General features: G+C 68.5%; 1 protein-coding gene across 4 annotated transcripts in view; it reads right to left on the bottom strand.

Moving 5' to 3' along the window:
* Window positions 1-409: 409 nt before the first annotated feature.
* GRAMD4 (GRAM domain containing 4) overlaps window positions 410-23,707 on the bottom strand; it is a 51,836-nt gene continuing 28,538 nt past the window's right edge. For 2 of the 4 annotated variants that reach the window (XM_045575096.1, XM_045575097.1), the window contains exons 3-20: window positions 22,160-22,280; window positions 14,119-14,239; window positions 12,655-12,723; window positions 11,665-11,802; window positions 11,357-11,382; window positions 11,082-11,173; window positions 10,684-10,775; window positions 9,800-9,848; window positions 7,811-7,882; window positions 7,576-7,619; window positions 7,402-7,511; window positions 6,560-6,717; window positions 5,538-5,682; window positions 4,621-4,714; window positions 4,044-4,128; window positions 3,064-3,132; window positions 1,614-1,745; window positions 410-1,298 (exon numbers count right to left, since the gene is read on the bottom strand). In XM_045575096.1, coding sequence (XP_045431052.1) covers window positions 1,641-1,745; window positions 3,064-3,132; window positions 4,044-4,128; window positions 4,621-4,714; window positions 5,538-5,682; window positions 6,560-6,717; window positions 7,402-7,511; window positions 7,576-7,619; window positions 7,811-7,882; window positions 9,800-9,848; window positions 10,684-10,775; window positions 11,082-11,173; window positions 11,357-11,382; window positions 11,665-11,802; window positions 12,655-12,723; window positions 14,119-14,239; window positions 22,160-22,280 — 1,590 coding nt within the window. In that variant the 3' untranslated portion in view covers window positions 410-1,298; window positions 1,614-1,640. The remainder of the gene's footprint in view (window positions 1,299-1,613; window positions 1,746-3,063; window positions 3,133-4,043; window positions 4,129-4,620; window positions 4,715-5,537; window positions 5,683-6,559; window positions 6,718-7,401; window positions 7,512-7,575; window positions 7,620-7,810; window positions 7,883-9,799; window positions 9,849-10,683; window positions 10,776-11,081; window positions 11,174-11,356; window positions 11,383-11,664; window positions 11,803-12,654; window positions 12,724-14,118; window positions 14,240-22,159; window positions 22,281-23,707) is intronic. The other 2 variants (XM_045575094.1, XM_045575095.1) reach the window with 2 other exon arrangements.

Here is a 23,707-nt window from a genome sequence, read left to right on the forward strand (position 1 = left end):
GCCGCCTCGCTGTGGACGCCCCGGGAGGCCCCTCGGGTGCGTCCCGGGGTCCCCGGGGCCTCAGCCCACGGGAGCGCCCACGGTCCAGCCGGTCCCGCTTCCCGTCCCTGCCCCGTGCCTCCCCGCGGGCGGCGTGGCGTGGCCTGGCCGGCCCTCCCTGAAGGGTGACCAGGGCGATGCTGCCCCCTCCCCAAACCAGCAAAGGGGGTCGGAGCGAAGGTAAAAATCACGTCTGAAAAACGATACAAAAATAAGAAAGCAGCTTGCTCTCTGTAAAAAATAGAATCTGTTTCTTCAAAAAACGGCATCTCACCCACACCCAGGCCTCGGCCGGTGGGCTGCAGGAATCCGTGTGGGAAGTGCGCTGCCCTGCGGGGTCACTGGCCGCCCCTCCCACGAGCCTGTTTTCTGCAGCAGCCACAGGCCTGTGGGGACACCGGCTGTCCCAGAATGCACTGGGCCGGCCACCTCCGCCAGGGCCGTGGCTTCCTCGGTGGGTGAGCCCAGACCAGCTGGGAGGGGGGCTCGCTCCCATCCGTGTGCGTGTGCGTGTGCGTGCGTGTGGGCGCGGGCCCGGCCCACCCTCTGGGCTCCGCTCCCGGTCACTGCCCAGAGGGCCTGCACAGCCGGGCCCGCCCGGCCCCAGCCCCTCCTCACGCCGGGGGCCACGCAGGCCCACGTCCATCTCAGCCCCGGGCCTTCCAAGAGCAAAGTGTTAAAAAAATGTGCTTCCACTCCACCCCCTCCACCCGTCAGGCGGGACGCAGGCCCCTGCCGGCTGGTCAGGCCGGGGCGAGAGGCCGGGCAGACCCCGGCCAATCCCGGCCGAGGCTCATGGCCCCACAGCCTGCGGCCCACACAAGCCCTGGCTCTCGGGGCCATGGCAGGGCTGGGTGCAGGCCGGTCGGGGCTCCGCTGTCCCCGGCGCCCTGCAGCTATGGCTTTGGTGGAACGCGCTGGGAGCCGCTGCGGGCGTGCCACACGTCCCGGGCAGAGGAGCCGTGTGCTTGGCGGGCGGACAGCGCCTCCTGCGTGTCTTCCTCCCCGGCCTCCGAGGTCCCTGGCCCGCAGGCGGCTGGCACCGTCCGAGCGACCGGCCCCTGCAGGGTCCGTGATTGCAGGTCCACACGACAGGAGCCACAGGTCCAGGGGTTATTGCAAAGGTCACGAGATGTCCGACTGTTTTCCTGCCACGCTGTCAATCACGCCCCAGGCTGGGGGGGTTAGCTGTCAATCACACCCCAGGCCGGGGAGGGCTAGCTGTCAATCACACCCCAGGCCGGGGAGGGCTAGCTGTCAATCACACCCCAGACTGGGGGGGCTAGCTGTCAATCACGCCCCAGGCCGGGGAGGGATAGCTGTCAATCACGCCCCAGGCTGGGGGGCTAGCTGTCAATCATGCCCCAGGCTGGGGGGCTAGCTGTCAATCACGCTCCAGGCCGGGGAGGGATAGCTGTCAATCACGCCCCAGGCTGGGGGGGTTAGCTGTCAATCACGCCCCAGGCTGGGGGGGCTAGCTGTCAATCACGCCCCAGGCTGGGGGGCTAGCTGTCAATCACGCCCCAGGCTGGGGGGTTAGCTGTCAATCACGCTCCAGGCCGGGGAGGGATAGCTGTCAATCACGCCCCAGGCCGGGAGCGCTAGCTGTCACTGCCTGAGGCTGCGCCCGCGGTGATCTTCAGGTACTGGCTGAAGATGGTCTCGAAGGCCTCGTCCCTGTGCACCATGGCGCCGAACACCAGCGGCTGCGGGGAAGCTGGCACTGAGCGGGGGGCCCGGCTGGCACTGAGCGGGGGCCCGGCTGGCACTGAGCGGGGGCCCGGCTGGCACTGAGCAGGGGGGGCCCGGCTGGCACTGAGCGGGGGCCCGGCTGGCACTGAGCGGGGGGCCCGGCGGGCACTGAGCCGGGGGGGCCCGGCTGGCACTGAGCGGGGGCCCGGCTGGCACTGAGCCGGGGGACTGGGCACTGGGAACCACATGGGGTCCAGGGGCTCAGGGCAGACCCCCTGCCCAACCAGAGGCCAGACTTCAGAGAAACGGAGCAAGAGGCAGGGGATGGGCCCCAGTGGCCGCCCCCCTCCCCAGGAACCGCGCTAGGTCATCCCTGCAGCCTCAGCCTCCTGCCACACCCTCAGTGCAGAGAGGTCCCTGTGGGCAGGAGGGAGGGAGAGGGAGGAGGGAGGGGGAGAGGGGGAGAAGAGGAGAGGGAGAGGGAGGGGAGAGGGAAGGAAGGAGGGAGGAAGGAGAAGGGAGGGGATGGAGGAGGGAGGGGGAGAGGGGGAGAAGAGGAGAGGGGAGAGGGATGGAAGGAGGGAGGAAGGGAGGGGGAGGAGAGGGAGGAGGAGGGGGAGAGGAAAGGAAGGAGGGAGGAAGGGGAGGAGAGGGAGAGGGAGAGGGAGAGGGAGAGGAAAGGAAGGAGGGGAGGAAGGGGGAGGAGAGGGAGGAGGGAGGGGAGAAGAGGAGAGGGAAGAGGGAGGGGGAGAGGAAAGGAAGGAGGGAGGAAGGGGAGGAGAGGGAGGAGGGAGAGGGAGAGGGAGAGGAAAGGAAGGAGGGAGAGGAAGGGGGAGGAGAGGGAGGAGGGAGGGGGAGGGGTAGAGGGGGAGAAGGAGAGGGAGGGGAGAGGAGAGGAGAGGGAGAGGGAAGGAGGAGGAGGGAGAAGGGAGGAAGGAGGGGGAGGAGAGGGAGGGGAGGGGAAGAGGGAAGGAAGGAGGGAAGGAAGGGGGAGGAGAGGGAGGAGGGAGGGGGAGAGGAAAGAAGGAGGGAGGAAGGGGGAGGAGAGGGAGGAGGGAGAGGGAGAGGAAAGGAAGGAGGGAGGAAGGGGGAGGAGAGGGAGGAGGGAGAGGGAGAGGAAAGAAAGGAGGGAGGAAGGGGGAGGAGAGGGAGAGGAGGGGGAGAGGGAAGGAAGGAGGGAGGAAGGGGAGGAGAGGAGGAGGGAGGGGAGAGGGAAGGAAGGAGGGAGGAAAGGAGAGGAGGGAGGAGGGGAGGAGGCCTGCCTGCCCAGCTGGAGCCTGGCAGGCCAGGGGCTCTGCACGGGCCCCAGGGCCCCGCCCGCCCAGCTCTTACCTTCTGGGTCGATGGCGTCGTCACGGCGATGCCCATGCCCGACCCCGGGAGGACAGACAGGACCTTGTACTGGAAGGGGAGCAGGTGTCACCAGGGCCTCCCGGGGCGGGCCGTGCCCTCCCACTCCGGCGTCTCCGTGGGCACGGGCCTGGCTCCCGGCCACGGGCAAAGGCTGAGTCTGTGGTGGGGAGTCGGTGGGCCCTGCCCCCGGCGTGCGCCCCCGCCCCAGCTCGGCACCCTGCGCCCACTCCATGCGGCACGCGTGGGGAGACCCGCTAGGCAGTGCCGGGGCAGGCAGCCCCCCGACCTGCCCTGACGGGGGCGGGGGCTCAGGGACGAGGCTCAGCCCTGCCCGGCTGGCGCGATGCTGTCTCGTCTGTGAGGACGCCAGGCGCAGCCCAGGGGAAGGGGCGAGGCCGGGGGCCGGGGGCCGGACAGACAGGAGCTGAGGGCTCTGTACGGGCCTGAGGGCCCAGACGCCAGGACCTCGCCCGCTGCCTCTAGGGTGGCACCTGCTCCTTGGACACGGGTTCCAGGAACTCCCGCCTGCCCGGCGCCCGGCGGCTCCCCGCGAAGGGGGCGGGAGGACGGGGAGCGGGAGGAGGGGGAGGAGGGGGAGGACGAGAGGACAGAGAGGACGGGGAGGACGGGAGGACGGGAGGACGGGGAGGACGGGGAGGACAGGGAGCGGGAGGACGGGAGGACGGGGAGGACAGGCAGCGGGAGGACGGGAGGACGGGGAGGATGGGGAGGACGGGGAGGACGGGGAGGATGGGAGGACGGGGAGGATGGGGAGGAGGGGGAGGGCGGGAGGATGGGCAGCGGGAGGGCGGGGAGGATGGGGAGGGCGGGAGGGCGGGGAGGACAGGCAGCGGGAGGACGGGGGAGGGCGGGGAGGACGGGGAGGACGGGAGGATGGGCAATGGGAGGATGGGCAGCGGGAGGGTGGGGAGGGCGGGGAGGACGGCCAGCGGGCCCACCTTCTGGATGTCGGTGATGTCCATCAGCCGGATGACCTTGTTCCTTTTGGAGGAGCCGGACTTGGAGCTCTCGAAGCACAAGTAGCTGTGGGTCAGAGGCGAAGCCGCTGCTGGGCTGGGGCCGCCGGCTGCCCCAGCCCAGGGCACGGAGGGCGGCCCGGACCCTAACCCTCCCCCCTCCACCAGGGCCCAGCCTCGGACGGAGGCTTGACATTTAGAAGGCGCCTCCCAGTGTCAGACTGAAGGCCGTGCTTGGCTCCGAACCCCAGATCGCTGCTCAGTGGTTCAATCCTGGGCCGCCAGCCGGCCCCGCAGGGAGCCCGGGGCTGGGGGCCCTGCCAGCTCCCTCGGCGAGGGGCAGAGGGAGACAGGGCCTGGCTGCTGAGAGTGGGGCCGCGGGTCAGGGCCTCCCCCCGCTGAGAAGCCCCCCGCGGCCTGGCCCCCGTCCCCCACAGGCTGGAGGGGCCCGGGATCAGCTCCCTGCAGCTCCTCCAGGGGCACGCACGGCCTGAGCCAGGATTGTGACGGCGGGGGCGCCAGTCCCCTGCAGCAGTGCCCGCCGCGGCCGGCCACTCACTTCTCCGTCACGTACAGCACCCCGTTCCGGATGTAGTCCGTGGGCATCTTCCGGTCGCGGTTGATGAGGCAGCAGCGCCAGCCGTTCTCACACACTGAGGGGCAAACGGACCGCGGTTCCCACCGGCAACGCCACGCGTGCCCGCCTCCACCCCACGGGGGTGGACAGGGAGGCCTTCTCCACCAGAGGAGGAGCCGGCGGCGGCTCAGGCTGACACCGACCGGAACCCGGGGCCACAGTGGGCACGTGCGCTGCGGGCTCCATCCCCAGGGCGGGGCACGCAGGAGGCAGCCCATCCAAGGTCCTCTCACTGTTACTGGCCCTCTCCCCCTCTCCCTCTCCCTCTCCCTTCCTCTCTGAAATCAATAAACTTTTTTTTTAAAGAAAAAAAAAAAAAAAGAAAGAAACGGGCGCTGGTTAAACAGCAAAGTTAACGAAATGAAACAGAGGCTCAGAGGCCCAGGTTCATGGTCAAGGTCAGCAGGACGAGGGCTCAGAAGGTCAACACTGACTCTCCCAGCCTCCCTCCCCTGGGGGCCCACCACTGATGTCAGACACGTGAGGAGCCCAGTGCACCAGCAGTTTAGGGGTTTAGGGAGACTGTTCTGGGGGGCAACAGGGATCTAGGCCTCCGTGTCAGATGGGCACGGCCGTGGTGCCCAGGCTGGACCTCAGGGCACTGCCTGCCTGTGCCAGGGAGCTGCCAGCAGTGCCAACCTGTGGGACGTGGCTCGCAGCCGGCCCTGCCGAGTTCCCGCTGGGAAACCAACCGCTGACCGCACAGGGACGCCCTGCACGGCCTGGGCCGGCCACCCGCTCCTCCCCTGCGGCCGGGACGTCTGCATACGAGGGGCAGCCCATCGCCCGCCCCCCCCCGGCGGCCCCCCCACGGCCAGGGCCCGGCTGGTGGCACACACCCGCCAGCGGCCGCTCGGTCTCCGCCAGGTTGAAGATCTCGTGGAAGTTGCCCTTCTTGGTGCTGTGCAGGCGGCCGGCGTCCTCGTCCCGGCCCAGGCCCGCGGGCGCGCTGGCCACGTAGCTCCTCGCGGACGCCGTCTGCAGCTGCCAACGCCCCGCCGTCAGCGCCCGCGGGCCAGCCTCCCCGCAGCTGCACACGCCCCCCGGAGGCGCACACGGCCGAGCCAGCGGGGCCGGGAGGGGCTGGGCGCCGGGCAGCTCGGGCGGCGGCTCAGAGCCAGAGCCGGTGGCGGACAGGCCAGTGAAGCCACGTTCAACGCCAGTCACGACACAGCAACGCACACACCAGCCACAGCGGGGCGCCCCTCGGACCCTACCTTCTGCCCTGACAGCTGGCCGCCGTGCGACCGCGGCAAGAGGAAAACGGTCCGCGTGACACGGGGCCACACACGCTCAGCAGCTGCACGCGCAGCCCGGCCATGCGCCCACACCCTGCTCCCGGACTCCCGGAGGGGCCGGCGCCAGGAGGGGGTCCTGACCCCGCCTCCACCGAGGCCTCCTCCGTCTGCCGAGCCCCGCCGCTGCCTGCTGCCTGCCGGCGGCACACCCCACAGCCTCCCCACGAGCCTTCCTGTCCCAGAACTGGGAGCATGGGGCTCCCCTCCCACCCACAGAAGCACCAACAGGTCACGGGACACCCTCTCCTGAGTTCACGCACACACACGGCTCTGCAAGCCAGCGTCGCCCTCCCTGGTCGGAGACCCCGAGGCAGCACGAGGCTGGCCCGGCCACGGGGCCGAGCCCACGTGGCTCTCCACCGACAGACCGGGACCAGGGCGGCCCGTCAGGAGCCTCCGCCCGCCCAGCGCGCCACTGCCGGGCACCTCCTCCCAAGGCCAGGCTCTCTGGAGCCATGACCACAGCCGGCCCTGGGCCCGGGGCCGCCCGGCTGGGGCGGTCCGGGGGGCGGGAGGGCGCCGGAGCCGTCTGCCAGGGCCGGGGGCTCGGGGCCCGCGCTCACCCTGCGGGACATGGCGGCAGCGCTGGAGCGCTCCTTGAGCTGCGGGTCGGTGGGCAGGCTCGTCCAGATGATGTAGGGGGTGTCGTACTTGGCTCGCAGCCGCGGGCAGCGTTTGAAGACGAAGTCGATGAGGAAGAACTTGATGCCGGCATAGAGTCCTGGGAGGAGAAGAGCCCTCACTGGGACACCACCAGCCGCCTGCTCGCGGGCCGTCCGCACCCTGGGTTGGCACGGTGCCCCCAGGGGGCGGGGGAGGAGAAGGCACGGAGACGGGGGGGGGGGGGGGGGGGAGGCACGGTGATGGGGAGGAGAAGGCACGGGGATGGGGGAGAGAAGGCACGAGGATGCGGGGGAGAAGGCACGGGGATGGGGGGAGGAGGCACGGGGATGGGGGGATGGGGGGAGAAGGCACGGGGATGGGGGAATGGGGGGAGAAGGCACGAGGATGGGGGGGAGAAGGCACGGGGATGGGGGGGAGAAGGCACGGGATCGGGGGGAGAAGGCACGGGGATGGGGGGGAGAAGGCACGAGGATGGAGGGACAGGGGGGGAGAAGGCATATGTCCCGGCTAAGGGAGTGGCCGCTTTCATGTTTCTGCAAACCCAGAGGTGACTCAGGACAAACCATAAAATTGCCACCCCCTCCCCCGCCCATCCACAGGCCATCGTCACCGTCCCAGGTGACGGGAAGGGGAACTGGGGACCGTCCCCAGCCGCCCTCTGAGGGGGCGTCCTCATGGCGGGGCTCCCCCAGGTGCCAAGGGACAGCAGTGAATCGCACCGCCCAGAGGCCGGGCCATCACCCCCGCCCCGTCCCCTGCCGGCCGCCCGCCGGCCGCTCACCCACGGCGAGCCCCACCAGGCGGTAGGGGAAGCAGCAGGAGGCCAGGAAGGCGGCCCACAGCGCCACGTACAGCTTCTGCGTGGTCTCAGGCTGCACCCACATGAAGAGGCTGGAAGGGAGACGGGGTCAGTGGGTGCGGGGGGACTGCGCGCGGCGGGCGGGGCGGGACTTACTTCTTGATCTTCTCCAGGATGTCGGCCATCTTCCCGAAGAGGTTCTGTGTGAGGAAGGCTGCGGTTGGGACAGACTCGGGGCCGTAGGGCCCAGAGGCTCCGGGCAGCCCCTCGAGACCACGCCGTGCCACGGCCCAGCCCCGCCCCAGCCAGGCTGGGGGGCTATCGGGGTCAGACCCAGTCCTGCGGCCCTCCCCGAAGCCCCTGCCAGGCCAGCCGGGCCGGCGGAGCGCACCTGCGCCTTCTGGGCCACGTCCAGCACCAGCTGGAACTTCTCGGACACGGTCAGGTCCTCCTTCGGCAGCTCCTGGGGCACAGGGCGAGAACAGCCGCCACGTTAACGCCGAGAGACCTCCCTCACCGACCGCACAAGGCCTTCCTCCGCCCACTCAGCCCACGGCCGCTGTCCGGGGACCTGGCCTTGGGGCCAGCTCGGCCTGAGAGGGCAGGAGGGCAGGCAGTGGACGCCCAGTAGCCGACGGGGCTGAGGCTCCCACTAATGGCTCCATCTGAAGATGCATCTGAAACCATGCAGTGGCCCCAACTCACTTTACGGGCAGGGAAACTGAGGCAGAGAGGGCCAGGCTCACCCCGCTTGCCTAAGTTCTTTCAACAAAACCCTCCAGAGGGACCCCTGGACCCAGGTCTGCCCCAGACATCCTCTCTGACCTCAGGGAACCCTGCAGGCCCCACCACACTCAGCACCCCCACTGCGTGCTCCATGCACACAGTAGGTGCTCAAACATCTGCTGAGGCCCAGGGAGCACTGAGCGCTCCCTCCTGCCCACACCAGCGGCTCTGCCCCGGGGCCAGAGTGCCCTCTGGAGCGAGCTCAGCATGTCTTTCCTGCCTGGGCACACTGCGGTTACTCGTTCCTGTCACAGCGCAGGGAGGCGAGTGGCAGGGCCGCGCCGACAGACTATTCACAGGCTGGAGGGAGGGAGGGGCCTGCGGAGCTTTGCCTTTGGACTGGCCCAGCCGCAGGCACTGCCTGCACAGGACGCTGCGGGAGCTAGAGGTTCCCCCTTCACTGCCCTCCATGTTCCACCCCCTTCACTGCCCGCCATGTTCCACCCCAGCTGGGAAGGGTCACAACAGGCCGGGCAGGGCAACCTCTTCCGGAGCAGCTGAGCCTGCGCCTGCAGGGCACTGGGCACCAGCTGTCACACTGTCAGGGCCTGGGCACCGGGCACCAGCTGTCACACTGTCAGGGCCTGGGCACTGGGCACCAGCTGTCACACGGTCAGGGACCGGGCACTGGGCACCAGCTGTCACACGGTCAGGGCCTGGGCACTGGGGCACCAGCTGTCACACGGTCAGGGACCGGGCACTGGGGCACCAGCTGTCACACGGTCAGGGACCGGGCACTGGGGCACCAGCTGTCACACAGTCAGGGACTGGGCACTGGGGCACCAGCTGTCACACGGTCAGGGCCTGGGCACTGGGGCACCAGCTGTCACACGGTCAGGGACCGGGCACCGGGCACCAGCTGTCACACGGTCAGAGCCTGGGCACTGGGGCACCAGCTGTCACACTGTCAGGGACCGGGCACCGGGGCACCAGCTGTCACACGGTCAGGGACCGGGCACTGGGGCACCAGCTGTCACACTGTCAGGGCCTGGGCACTGGGGCACCAACTGTCACACGGTCAGGGCCTGGGCACTGGGGCACCAGCTGTCACACGGTCAGGGCCTGGGCACTGGGGCACCAGCTGTCACACGGTCAGGGCCTGGGCACTGGGGCACCAGTTGTCACACGGTCAGGGACCGAGCACCGGGCACCAGCTGTCACACGGTCAGGGCCTGGGCACTGGGGCACCAGCTGTCACACGGTCAGGGACCGAGCACCGGGCACCAGCTGTCACACGGTCAGGGCCTGGGCACTGGGGCACCAGCTGTCACACGGTCAGGGACCGGGCACTGGGGCACCAGCTGTCACACGGTCAGGGACCGGGCACTGGGGCACCAGCTGTCACACGGTCAGGGACCGGGCCACGGGGGCACCAGCTGTCACACGGTCAGGGACCGGGCACCGGGCACCAGCTGTCACACTGTCAGGGCCTGGGCACCGGGCACCAGCTGTCACACTGTCAGGGACCGGGCACTGGGGCACCAGCTGTCACACGGTCAGGGACCGGGCGCCTCCGGCCTCTGCTGGGCAGGCGGGGCTCCGGGTGGGCACCCACACAGCGGCACCTGGCCTCGGGGGCCCTGCAGGGACTTACCACCACTTCGGACACCTCGGGCACGATGCTCCACTGTATCCTCCAGCCCCTGCGGAGGGGAGACAGGGCACACGCTCAGGGGCCTCACACCCCCTACCCCTACCCCCGAGTGACGGGCGGGAGGAGCGCCCGCCCCGGACAAAGGGTCACCTCCATGCCACCTGCCCCCCTTCCCCGCCCCCCCTGCAGACCATTCGGGTGCCCTCCTGGCCCTTCCCCTGAGCCGCCTGGGGGGACACATGGAAAAGCCCCCGAGGTGATGGGACAAGAAACCTTTCCAAGCAAGTGGGTGAGGCCCCGCCCACATGGCCTACGAACCAGGAGGTCAGGGTTCGATTCCTGGTCAGGACACCTGCCCAGGGGTGTGCAGGAGGCAGCCGATCCATGCTTCTCCCTCTCCCCCTCTCCTTTCCTCTCTGACATCATTAAAAAACATTAAAAAATAAAAAACAAAGGAGATGAGGGGAGGCCGCTGGGAGGCCTGGGGCTGCGGGGCGTGAGGCGGCCCGCCAACTCTGACTGCCTTTGGCCGGCGCGGCCGGGAGTGGGAGACGCGGAGCGCGGGCCAGTACGGGGGCTCTCAGGCCGGGGAGGGGCTCCCTGTGCCGGGCACCGTGAGTCCAGAGAGACCCCCAGAGCCCCCACGGCCTCGCTCGGGGCTCAGAGGATGGAGGGAAACTCGCAGACCGGGCGCCCGCTGGGCCTCTGCAGCTCAGTCCTGAGGTTTGGGGGGGGGGGGGCTTTCTAGCCAAACAGAGCCATCGGAGGAGGAGCCAGAGCTGCCTGGGCACTTTTGGAATCATCCACGGCCGCCCCGGCCGCCCAGACACCGGGAGGCTTAGCGCACAGGTGACCCACACGCCCTGCACAACCCGCTCACCCACCTGGCTATGAGGTAATTGAGGGACAGCCGCAGGATCGCCAGGAACAGGAACATGGGGATGGCCCAGCCGTGCCACACGGCGTTCATGTAGACCTGTGGGCGGGGGGGGGGGGGGGTCAGGGGCCCGGCAGGCAGGCCTCATTCCTCCCCTCCCTGCCCTGCCGCAGACGGCCCTGGTGCCCAGGGGGAGGGACCCCAGGCTCCGCAGGCGGACAAGGCCCTGCTGTCCCCTCTGCCCACCGGGAACAGAGCAGAGCAGAGCACGCGGAGGCTCCGCAGGCGGCCAGGCGCACACCGCCCTGCTCCTCTCAACCACCCCCAGGCGGCACCACCGCCCACTTCACAGGCGGACAAACCGAGGCTGGCCGTCCCGCACCCCCGCCCGCGAGGAGCGCTCACGGTGAAGGCGATGGCGGACGTGTAGACGGAGTGCCAGTCGGACAGGGCGGACAGGTTCTTCACGAAGCTGGTCACCGGCTTGGCGCCGCGCTCTGCGGACGGAGACACGGTCAGGCCACGCCGGCAGCCTCGCGTGCTGCCCGGTGCCCGCCCGCCACCCCATGCCGGCGAGGGGCTGGGGCTCCACGCCCAGGGGCAGGGTGGGCCCGGGCACGCTGCCAGCGGCTGAGGGAGAGGCTGGGAGCCCCCCCCCCCCCCCCATGGCGGGCACTCACTCAGTCGCCGCATGTTCTCGGTCAGCCTGCAAGACAGGGAGGGCGAGGTGAGGGCCAGCGAGAACTCCCCTGTGGCTGCGCCCCCCCCCCCTGCAGCTCGGTGCTGGCTGTGCCCCCCTTACCCCCCCCCCCCCAGGTGGGGCGCCTGTTCACCGAGCGGGTGCCTGGCCCCACAGGAGGAAGGAAGGCCCGCAGCGGAGGACAGGCGGGGCCATCGCCATCCCGAAGCCGTGGGCGGCCTCTGCGCGCCCTCAGGGGCAGAGCGGCTGGGAGCCGAGCGGGCGCCCCCGGCTGCCGCCCGAGCCCACCTGCGGGCGCTGAGGGGCTCCTCCGTCTCCACGGCGCTCTCCTCGGGCTGGAACCGGAAGTCCTCCACGTACTCCCCGAACTTCTCGTGGAACCACTTCTGCAGGCGGGGGCACAGGCCCTGGCCCCGCCGGTCTGCGGGCACAGGGGCAGCGGTGAGGCTGGGGCTCCAGGATGCCCCGGGGGGTGCAGGTCCACGCCCGGCTGCGGAGGGCTCGGCCCCCCAACAGAGCCAACCTGCTCTGCCACAAGGAGCACGCCAGCCCACACGGCCTCTCTCACGCCTGGCCCCGGCCCCCGCCCCGGCCCCCGCCCCGGCCCCCGCCCCGGCCCCCGCCCCCGCCCCCGCCCCGGCCCCCGCCCCCGCAGCTCGCAGCCACCTGGTCTGCATCCAGCCTCCTCCTCCGACTGGCACACGGGGCTGCCTGGGAGGTGGCTGTGTGTCACTCCCCGGGACCCAGCGCCCCAGCCAGCGGGTATGTGTCGGGGACTGGCCTGGGAGGGGGCAAGGATTGGGAAGCACCCCAGCACAGCCTCAGAAACCGGGGTGGGACACACACACACACACACACACACCCCCCACAGAACATAGCTCTGCACCCGGCTGTCCCTTCAGGAGGCAGTTCTCGGGGCCGCCTGCAGGGGGCAGTGTCCGCCACCGTTAGAGGGAAGAGGGAGGGAGCGGTCACATCCTGTGCTCCAGGGACAAGGCTGGGAGGTGTCTGCAGAGGCCACCCCAGCACAGAGGGGGTGCGGGCCTGGCGCTCGAGGGACAGGGTGAGGCAGGGTCAGCCTTGCGCTAGAGCAGCTGCGGGCCCCACACACCAGGGACACGGGGGTTTGAAACGCAGCTGCACGGCTGTGACATTCTGATGGGCGACTTGCCTTCCTGCAGCCACTCACCGATCCTCAGACACTAACCCCGCTCCGATGGGGGGCCCGGAACAGGATCGCCAGCCAGCACCACCCCCGCCGGGAGCCCGCGGGACCCACCTGCTCCTGCTCCGTTAGCGACCGGGGCCTGGCTCCTCGGAGGCTGCTGGGCCGCCTGCTCCTCGGTCCTTAAAGGGGAGGAAGTGGGGAGGCCACCTGAGCCCTCGGGGCCCTCACGGCCAGCTCACACCCAGCGCCCTCGGGGCCCTCACTGCCAGCTCACGCCCGGCGCCCTCGGGGCCCTCACTGCCAGCTCACGCCCGGCGCCCTCGGGGCCCTCACGGCCAGCTCATGCCCGGCGCCCTCGGGGCCCTCACGGCCAGCTCATGCCCGGCGCCCTGGGGGCCCTCACTGCCAGCTCATGCCCGGCGCCCTGGGGGCCCTCACGGCCAGCTCATGCCCGGCGCCCTCGGGGGCCAGCAGGGCCAGAGGAGCTGCCCAGCAGGGCCTTTCCTTTCCCGTTCGTTCGTTCTCACAGTTTGCTCCCTTGTTGGTGGTTGAGCTCAGAACCGCAGCTCTCACTGCTGGCTCCCTGGCCACTGGTGCCGACACCGACTCCGGGTGACCCAGCACCACGCGGGGCGGCTCGCCCTGGCCGGCCACCTGCCTGGCTTCCTGTGCCTGCAGCCCAGCCACACCCATCTCAGCGTCCCCGGCCTCGAACCCTCTCCCGGAGCAGCTGGATCCTGACCGTCCGCCTGCCCTTCCGCCACGACCCTGACAGTGCTGGGCTCCACCACCTCGGGTGGTGTCTGTCCAGGGCCTGGCGCTCGCCCTCCTCCATGCCGCAGCCGCCCATCATGCCCCCTCGCTCTGCACTGGCCTGGGCTGCTGGCCCTGGTTCCCAGCAACCCCAGTCCAGCAGGCACCCAGGACGTGGGAAAGGTGTCGCTCCAGGCAAACCTCAGCGGGGCCTGGGGGTCCAGAGGGGGCCCACACCTGCCCTCCGCACCCCAGCACCCCCTAACCTGGCCCTGTACCGCTCACCTACCCTACACCTCCCTCACCAGCCCCACACCCCTCACCGGCCCTGCACCCCCCTCACCCGCCCCTGCACCCCCTCACCTGGCCCTGCACCCCTCACCTGCCCCCGCACCCCCCTCACCTGCCCCCCGCACCCCTCACCTGGCCCTGCACCCCTCACCTGGCCCTGCACCCCCCTCACCCGCCCCCGCACCCCCTCACCTGGCCCTGCACCCCTCACCGACCCTACACCACCCTCACCAGCCCCGCACCCCTCACCGGCCCTGCACCCCCCTCACCAGTCCCGCACCCCTCACCGGCCCGGCCACCCCCCTCACCAGCCCTGCACCCCTCACCGGCCCCGCACCCCCCTCACCGGCCCTGCACCCCTCACCGGCCCTGCACCCCTCTCACCTGCCCCCCACACCCCTCACCTGGCCCTGCACCCCTCACCCGGCCCTGCACCCCCCTCACCCGCCCCCGCACCCCCTCACCTGGCCCCCGCACCCCTCACCGGCCCCCGCGCCCCCCTCACCCGCCCCGGCGCCCGCACCCCGCACCTGGCTTTCAGCACTTCCTGCACCTTCTGCTCCAGCTCGATGCGCCGCTGCCGCTCGCGGTCCAGCTCCTGCCGCAGCATCTCGGCGTTGGTCTCCTCCCGCAGCTTCCGGAGCTCCTCCTCTGCGGGGAGGAGACCGTGAGCGCCCGCCCCTGCCCCTGCGTGCCCGGCGCGGTCTGCGGGCACCTGGAGCTCCTCGCTGCCCGACAGGGACACAGCGGGGACACAGCGTGGACATAGGGACTTGGCAAACGCGATGACGTTAAGGATCTCGATTCAGGAGAGTGTCCTGGACTCTCTGGATCGTGTAAATCCTGAGAGGGAGGAGGGTGAGAGGTCAGAGGTCAGAGGTCAAAGAGCCCAGAAGATGCCCCTGCTGACTCTGAAGTCGGAAGGAGGGGGCAGGAGCCAAGGAATGCAGCTCCTCTGGAGGCTGGAAAAGCCATGAGCGAACCCTCCCAAAGCAGCTGAGGGTCACGCAGCGACGGTGAGGGCGGGACCACTCACCACGTCAGGGGGGGAGGGGGGGGGTCACTGCACAGCAGGGGGTCCAATAGGGCTGAGTGTGGCCTGTGATGGCCACGGTCAGGGTGACAGTCACAGACCACAGACCACCCGGATAGAGGGCAGGTGACGGTCACAGACCACAGACCACCCGGATAGTGGGCAGGTGACGGTCACAGACCACAGACCACCCGGATAGAGGGCAGGTGAGGGTCACAGACCACAGACCACCCGGATAGAGGGCAGGTGACGGTCACAGACCACAGACCACCCGGATAGTGGGCAGGTGACGGTCACAGACCACAGACCACCCGGATAGAGGGCAGGTGACGGTCACAGACACCTGGGTAGGGGGGTCGGCAGGCTGAGGCCTTGCGAATGGAAATTCCACAGGAAAAGCCACATTTGCTCTTGCCCCGAAGGCTTTCCTGAGACCCAGAAACATGACCAGTTTCACTGAATTTGGGTGACAAGGGCCCTCGGTGAGAGCCAGGACTTCTCCTCGAGGTCTGACCAGTGAGCAGGGCTGCAGGGGGGCCTCCACCGCCCCTCACCGCGGCAGTGGCACCCCCTGGCCTGGGCAGGATGGCCCGGTGCTCCGGGTGATGTAGCAGCTTCTCTTCCTGGCCCATCTCAAGAGACCTGGGACCCAGGGCCACACCCAAGACCCTGACATTCAGGCAAAGACTCTGACCTACAGCCCAGGCCCTGACCTACAGCCTAACCCCGACTTACAGCCCAGGCCCTGACCTACAGCCCAGGCCCTGACCTACAGCCTAAAACCCGACCTTACAGCCCAGGCCCTGACCTACAGCCCAGGCCCTGACCTACAGCCCAGGCCCTGACCTACAGCCCAGGCCCTGACCTACAGCCTAACCCTGACCTACAGCCCAGGCCCTGACCTACAGCCCCAGGCCCTAGACCTACCAGCCTTACCCTGACCTACAGCCCAGGCCCTGACTTACAGCCCAGGCCCTGACCTACAGCCCAGACCCTGACCTACAGCCTAAACCCTGACCTACAGCCTAACCCTGACCTACAGCCTAACCCTGACCTACAGCCCAGGCCCTGACTTACAGCCCAGGCCCTGACCTACAGCCCAGACCCTGACCTACAGCCTAACCCTGACCTACAGCCTAACCCTGACCTACAGCCCAGGCCCTGACCTACAGCCCAGGCCCGGACCTACAGCCTAACCCTGACCTACAGCCTAACCCCTGACCTACAGCCTAACCCTGACCTACAGCCTAACCCTGACCTACAGCCCAGGCCCTGACCTACAGCCTAACCCACACCTATAGCCCAGGCCAGTTTCCAGAAGCCGCTGTGCCTGGACGCAGGACCCTGTCTGCCGGCACAGAGCGGGCCAGACAGAGGAGAGGGCGCCGGGGGGAGGGAGGCGCTGGGACATCCCCACCCCCCTGGGAGGCCGGGCCGGGCCGGCGTCGTCTGCCCAGGGACACGTTTGGGTTTGCGGAGTGCCGGACGTGCCTGGGTAAATGTTTGGAGGCTCGGTCCTCTGTCCCGCCTGCTGCCTCGGCGGCTCCTCATTGACCTCCGCCCCGCGCCTGCCCCGAGGAGACGGTCCTCCCGAACGGGAGCCGTCCCGCCCCCCACGCTCCTCCTCCGGACACGGCCCTCGGCCCGCCAGCACGCCTGACAGAACCCCGCTTTCCTGAACACGGCTGCCTGGACGCCCGCCCAGGTCCCTCAGCAGAAAGGCCACCGCGTGGCAGCAGCAGCCAGGCCGGCGGAGGGCAGGATGCGCAGGATGCGAACTCGGAAAGTGATCCCTGTCTGACCCGTGGGAGGCGCTGTGCCCGCCTGAGGGGCAGACGCCCACACCACGGGGCTGCAGACAGGGGCCTCGCCCTCCAGCCCGAGCTGCCTGCCCCGCCCCGCCCTGGGGCTGCAGAGCCAAACAAACACCCCCCCACCCCGCCTCAGGCCCTGCCCCCGCGGCTGCAGGGCTCTCCCCAGCCAGGAGGGAGCAGGGGCGCCCCAGGCCCCTGCCGCAGGGACTGCAGCCTGGGGCCCTGCTCGTCCCAGTTGGGCAAAGCTGTGAGATGTGCCTCCGCCAAGCGCCCCCTTCCCGGTGGCACAAGCAGCTAAATCAGCACCAGCGCCGCCCCTACCGCTCCTCTGAGGTCCTGCTCCTCAGAGCACGCTCCCTGTCCGCCAGGCCTGGTAGGACCCAGCAACTACGTTACAGGCCAGAGGCGGGTGCTCGCCGAGGACGGGGAAGGGACAGGTCTCCGTGGACAGAGACGTGGCCCAAACCAGGCCACGCCCGCACAGCAGTGAGTGCGGGAGCACAGACAGGGGAACTCGGGGTTCCACCCCAAGGCCCGCTGTGGAGGGAGCGCGAGGGCCTGGCGGGGGGAGGGAGACACGGACGGGCCACCGTTACTGACGGGGGAGTGAGAACAAGCACCGCCGTGGCTTCTGGGAGGCACAGACCGGAAACAGAGGAGCCTGGGCGTCCGTGTCACCCGGAATTCACCCGAAGGACTGACCGTGAAAGACTGGTATCCTGGGAAAGAGAGGGGACGGGGCGCAGGAGAGAAACCCGACTCTGCGCAGCCCGGGACCTGCAGACGCGCGGGGATGCGGCTCCCGTTGAAGAGGGCTCCGCAAACCTCGTCATGAGGGGCCAGCAGACACCAACCCGAGGGACAGACAGTCTACAGAACAAGGGGCATCAGAGACACACAGACAGCCCCCCCGTGGCTCCGTGGCTGGAGCGTGGCCCCACGGGCCCAAGGGTCTCGGGTTCGACTCGGATCCAGGGCATGTAAGTGAATTACAGGCTCAGCCCCAGCCCCAGCCGGTGTGTTCGGGAGGCGACCGTGGCTCTCACGTAGAAGCTTCTCTCTCCTCCCCCTCCCTTCCGTTCACTCTAATGAGACCACGGGAGAGGCGGCGGCCGCGTGTGCCGGGACCTGCTAACCTCGCTGTGGACACATGGGCACAGGGAAGGCAGAGAGGCCTCAGGTCAGATGGCAGCACCGCTAACCTCGCCGTGCCCTGTTTAGACAAGAGGATGTGCTTGTGTTTGGGAAACACCGGGAGGCAGTCAGAACTCAGGGACACGTGCCTGCCCAGGGCCCCCCAACGGCACAGGAAGTAACGTGCACGACAGGAGGAGGTGGAGCGCAGGCGGAGGCGGAAATCCCTGTTTCGCAACCTCTCATGAAACGATGGCACAGAGCCATGATGATGGAGGCGGGGACCCCAAGGGAGGCCCCCCAAGGTCACCCCTCCCATCAGCCCAGAGGGACGCGACATGACAGGTCACGTATGGAATCCATGGGACTCCCTGAGCAAAGTACGAAGTGGAGACCCCACCACAGAGGGCCTGCCCTCCCAGACAGCCTGCCCCCCCACAGCCTGGCCCCCCCATAGAGGGCCTGCCCTCCCAGACAGCCTGCCCCCCACCTCCTGGCCCCCCATAGAGGGCCTGCCCTCCCAGACAGCCTGCCCCCCCACAGGCCTGGCCCCCCCATAGAGGGCCTGCCCTCCCAGACAGCCTGCCCCCCCACAGCTTGGCCCCCCCATAGAGGGCCTGCCCTCCCAGACAGCCTGCCCCCCCACAGCCTGGCCCCCCCATAGAGGGCCTGCCCTCCCAGTCAGCCTGCCCCCCCACAGCCTGGCCCCCCCACAGAGGGCCTGCCCTCCCAGACAGCCTGCCCCCCACAGACGGCCTGCCTGCCCCCCCCAATAGAGGGCCTGCCCTCCCAGACAGCCTGCCCCCCCCACAGCCTGGCCCCCCATAGAGGGGCCTGCCCTCCCAGTCAAGCCTGCCCCCCCACAGTCTGGCCCCCCCACTAGAGGGCCTGCCCTCCCAGTCAGAGGCCTGCCCCCCCCACAGCCTGGCCCCCCCATAGAGGGCCTGCCTCCCAGTCCGCCTGCCCCCCCCACAGCCTGGCCCCCCCACAGAGGGCCTGCCCTCCCAGTCAGCCTGCCCCCCCACAGACGGCCTGCCCCCCCCCAGCCTGGCCCCCCCATAGAGGGCCTGCCCTCCCAGACAGCCTGCCCCCCCCCACAGCCTGGCCCCCCCCACAGAGGGCCTGCCCTCCCAGTCAGCCTGCCCCCCCACAGCCTGGCCCCCCCCATAGAGGGCCTGCCCTCCCAGTCAGCCTGCCCCCCCACAGCCTGGCCCCCCACAGGCCTGGTCCCCCCATAGAGGGCCTGCCCCCCGAGACAGCCTGCCCCCCCACAGAGGCCGGAAGAGAAGCAGCGGTCAGCACCGAGGGACCCAGCTGCCGGCGCCCAGGCTGCTGAGGGAGGATGCGGGGGCGGCGGGGACGTGGGCTCACGTGGGAAAGCTGGCGACACAAAGAAAACGTGTGTGTTTTCCGTGGTGATGTCAGACGCGCTGCTTTCGTTCCTAGAACACAGCGAGCTGCCTGACGAAATGTTCACAGATGACACGACGGGGCGTGCGGGGACTCCCGGGAGGGCTGGGGGCGCGGGCGGGGGCCGGCCTGCCTCACCCTCCGGCGGAAGCTGGGGGAGGCGTGTGGGGGAGAACATGACGCTCTCAGTGTCTCTCTCTGACGTTTCCCATCGCTAAGAAAGAATGCCCGGCCCGGCCGTGTGGCTCAGTGGGCTGAGCCGGAAGTTTGCAGGCTCGTCCTGGTCAGGGCACACCCAGATGTGGTTCGGCCCCCGGGGGGCGTGTACGGAGGCGATCGACGAACACCTCTCTCACTGGCCGTCCCCCCCCTCGCTCTGACGAAGGGAAGACGCCCTCAGTGAGGAGGAGCCAGCAGCCGTCAGCGCTGCCCGGGCTGTGCCCACGGGCCCCGCTCTGCCCTGCGAGCTCCCGGGGCCGGGGACGGCCTCCTCATCAGAAAGGACAGACCACAGGCTGGTCTAGGGCTCAGCGGTGCTGCTCCGAGGCAGGAGCTCCCGTCCACGTGGATCCGGGCGCCCAAACGGTGTCCCCGTGGGGCCCGCGGTCCTGCCCAACTGCTGGACATCGCTCCCCACGGCCCTGCAGAGGCCCCTGCCCCGCCCTGGAGCCCCGGCTTAGAGGCTCTCGCAGACCCTGCCCCACGCTGATGGCATTTGGCTCAGCTGGCTCACGGACACGTGTGTCACGGCCGAATCTGGCCGCTTGACCCACAACAGCCAAGTTCACGAGGCTCGTCTGCTGATGCGGCAGCGTCCCCGCCAAGCTCGGGCAGAGGCTCCCGCACTGGCCAGCGGCCTGTCCTGCCGGGCACCGTCCCCCCGGGCACCGTCCCCCCGCGGGCCCAGCACAAGCCCCGTCACAGGACCCGGTCAGGCAGGCCCAGGAGCCACAGCAGCCCCAGACCTGCTGCACCCGCTCCCCAGCAGGTGCCACAGCCTCCGGCACGAGAGAGACCGAGGCTGTGTGTACACACCTGCACACAGGCACACGTGGAGTTAGCGGCACACACACGCACACGCAGAGTTAACAGCACGCACAGGCACACAGGCAGAGTTAACAGCACACACACGTACACCCATGCTCAGATAACAGCGCACACACGCACACATGCGGTTAATGATACACACACGTGCACATATGCAGTTAACAGCACACACCGTGAGTTAATGATACACACGTGTTCACATGTGCAGAGTTAACAGCACACACACGTGCACACATGTGGAGTTAACAGCACCCACGTGGAGTTAACAGTACACACACCTGCACCCGTACTCACGGAACAGTGCATGTGCACACACACATGCAAAGTGAACAGCGCACACATTCAGAGTTAAATGCATACATATGTACACACATGTGGAGTTAACGGAGCGCACACACTCATGCATGCACACAGAGTTAACTATGCACACACGCAGAGTTAATATATGTACACACAGAGTTAATAGCACACATGTGGCCTTAACTGCGCGTACACACACGCACACACACGAAATTAACAACACATGTGTGCACAGCCACGTAGTTAACAGCACACAGATGTGTTGCACAGTTAACACCACATGTGCACACACACGGAGTTAATAGTGCACACATGCAGATTTAACGATTGCATATACACATGTGCACAGAGAGCTGATTGCACACCTGTGCGCGCGCGCGCGCACACACACACACACACACACGTGTGCACACACACCTGCAGGGGGAGTGCTGACAGGAAAGGGGTTTGAGGGGAAGACTGCAGCCCTGCGGGGGGACACGCAGAAACGCAGACACACGTCACCTGCTCCCGGGAGAAGGCCGTAGCCCACGGGTACGGCTCAGACACGCTCAGTGTGCGAACACCAGGGACACACGGACAGAGGGGGAGACAATCCCAGGGGGACAGGCAGGAGGGAGGCCCAGTGGGTTTGACGGGCAGGAGGTGGCTGCCTGGGCCCTTCCCCCGGGGCCTGGGCAGCCCTGCGAGGCGCGGAGGTGACTAGTTCAGGGTGCTCAGGGCGGAGCTGCCTGCCCCCCCCCCCATTCCCGACAGGGTCACCCGCCCTGAGCCAGCCGTGTTGCGCAGGGGTCACGTGTGAGCCTGGCTGAGGGCATCACCGAGGGCCACTCCCTCCTCCGCCCTCTGTGCTGGGTCTCCTCACCTACAGAGCGGGCCGGCCGGCGAGGCTGTGGCGGAGCACCAACCTGGGAGCCAGGAGGTCACGGTTCGGTTCCCCGTCAGGGCACCTGCCGGGGTTGTGGGCTCCATCCCCAATGGGGGGCGTGCTGGAGGCAGCCATCCATGATTCTCTCATCATTGATGTTTCTCTCTCTCTCCCTCTCCCTTCCTCTCTGACATAAAAAAAAAACAAACAAAAAAACAAATAAGCCGAAACCGGTTTGGCTCAGCAGATAGAGCGTCTACCTGTGGACTGAAAGGTCCCAGGTTCGAATCCGGTCAAGGGCATGTACCTTGGTTGCGGGCACATTCCCGGTGGGGGGTGTGCAGGAGGCAGCTGGTTGATGTTTCTCTCTCATCGTTTCTAGCTCTCTATCTCTCTCCCTTCCTCTCTGTGAAAAATCAATAAAATATATATATTTTTTAAAATAATAAAAAATAAAACAAATAAAAACAAATGCAAATAAAAACAAATAAAAATAAATAAGTAAATGAGTGACACAGGGGCAGCGAGCGGATCCAAGGCAGCAGGTGGAACGAGACAGCGTCTGTGGGACCCGCGGGCCCTTCCGAACGCTCGGCGGTCACCAGCCAAAGCCCAGGGCAGGAGCCCATGGGGGAGGGGCGCCAGCAGCCCAGCCCAGCCATCACACACACACACACACACACACACACACTGCTGTGCCTCGCGATTCGCTGTGGAAAACAAGCAGAACACACAGCACGACAGGCCCGTGTCCAGGGCCGGAGACAACGGCGCGCGGATGGCTGGGATGATGCGATTTCCGGGGAGACTCCCTCCTCCGCCCGGGAGCTGAGCCGCCAGAGCAGGGCTTGGGGCAGCAGAGGGACCGCGGACTCGGAGGCGAGAGGCGTGCGGGCGCCCACAGGCGCCGCGGGAGCTGTCCTGACCGGCTCCTCCCAGCCTGCCCCCCCCCCCTCGGCACTCACGCAGGAAGTGCTTCTCCAGCAAGGCGATTTCCAGGTGGCCTTTGATCTCGTTCAGCCGGTCGGACTCCGTCCGGTTGAAGTCATGGACTCCCGCGGCCATGATGAGGGTCCCCGGACCGGCCTGGAGGGAAACACGGAGAGAGCGAGCTCAGGGCGCCCCTCGAAGCTCCCGGTCCACCCAGCGCCCCGGAGCCCCAGCCTGCCGGGCCCTGCGCACAGGCAGGCGCGGGTTCACCTGAGACCCACGGCGGGTCGCTCGGCCTCCCCTGAGCACAGCGGCTCCCCTGCCCTCCCCAGGAGGAAGGGCACACCCGCCAGCAAACCCATCCGTCCCCGCCCAGCCTCCCGTGGTGGTCCGGAGGTGGCCACACAACCACGTGACTGTGCGTAAGTGCCACTGAGCGGCACTTAAAATGGCTCACGTGGCAGGTTTCCTGTGATGTGCATGTCACCACACAGACACACAATGAAGAGAAAGCCTAAACACACAGGTGGCCAACCTCCCTCACAACCAGGCCTCACAGCAGCCACTCAGAGCTCCCACCCCGCCCCCTGTCCCCCGCCTCCGCCTCCCACTCCCTACCCCCCACCCCCCTGCCCCCTGCCCTCGCCCCCTGCTCCCCACCCCTTACTCCCCACCCCCCTGCCCCCTGCCCCCCGCCCCCTACCCCCCGCCCCCCGCCCCCTGCCCCCCCCGCCTCCCACTCCCTACCCCCCCACCCCTGCCCCCTTCCTCCCCCCTGCTCCCCATCCCCTACTCCCCACCCCCCTGCCCCCTTCCCCCTGCCCCCTACCCCCCCCCACCTCCTGCCCCCCCCCCCCGCCTCCCACCGGTAGAGAGGACAGCAGAGCCAGAGGACAGCTGAGTGAGCGGAGGAAGGGCGAGGGGCACACACACCGCGGGAGGTGGGGGGGGCGGCCTGGTACGGCACACACCAGCCACCGGGGGCACGTAGCTCACGGGAGTGGCAGGTGCCCAGAGGCACCAAGTGCCCTGGGGGAGAGGCACCCCCTCCCGAGGGACCCTGCGACCAGCCTCCCCCTGCAGAGAGGGTCCTGAGAAACACACGGAGGGAATGGACGGGGCCTGGGTCACAGCCCTGGGCACCGCACTCTTAGTGCCATGTGCCCGGATGGGAGCACTAGCACCAGCCCCAGCCTGCTGACCCTCTGTGCTGTCACCTGCCACGGGCACTCACACATGCATGTGCATGCGTACACACGAAGACACACGTGCACGCACACGCACATGCACATGGGAGGGCCAGGCTCTGGGTACAGTCAGGGTCTCCATCAAGATAGCTCCTGGGTGCAGGCAGCTGCCACTGGCCGCTGGACAGATGGACAGAGCGTGGAAAAGTCAGACTGATTCTGCGGGATCCCGCCTCACACACACGCACACACACAGCCTGGAGCCACACGTGGGATTCTTGTTCCCGAGTGGCCCACCCTCGGCCCCAACAACGTCGGAACCAGCCCCAGCCCCAGGCTGATGCCGGCCAACAGCACACGCCGTGGCCCGAGCAGGCGAGCCGCGCTCGGTGCCGG

This window comes from Pipistrellus kuhlii, unplaced genomic scaffold (genome assembly GCF_014108245.1).
Source record: "Pipistrellus kuhlii isolate mPipKuh1 unplaced genomic scaffold, mPipKuh1.p scaffold_m20_p_64, whole genome shotgun sequence".
NCBI classification, from domain to species: domain Eukaryota; kingdom Metazoa; phylum Chordata; class Mammalia; order Chiroptera; family Vespertilionidae; genus Pipistrellus; species Pipistrellus kuhlii.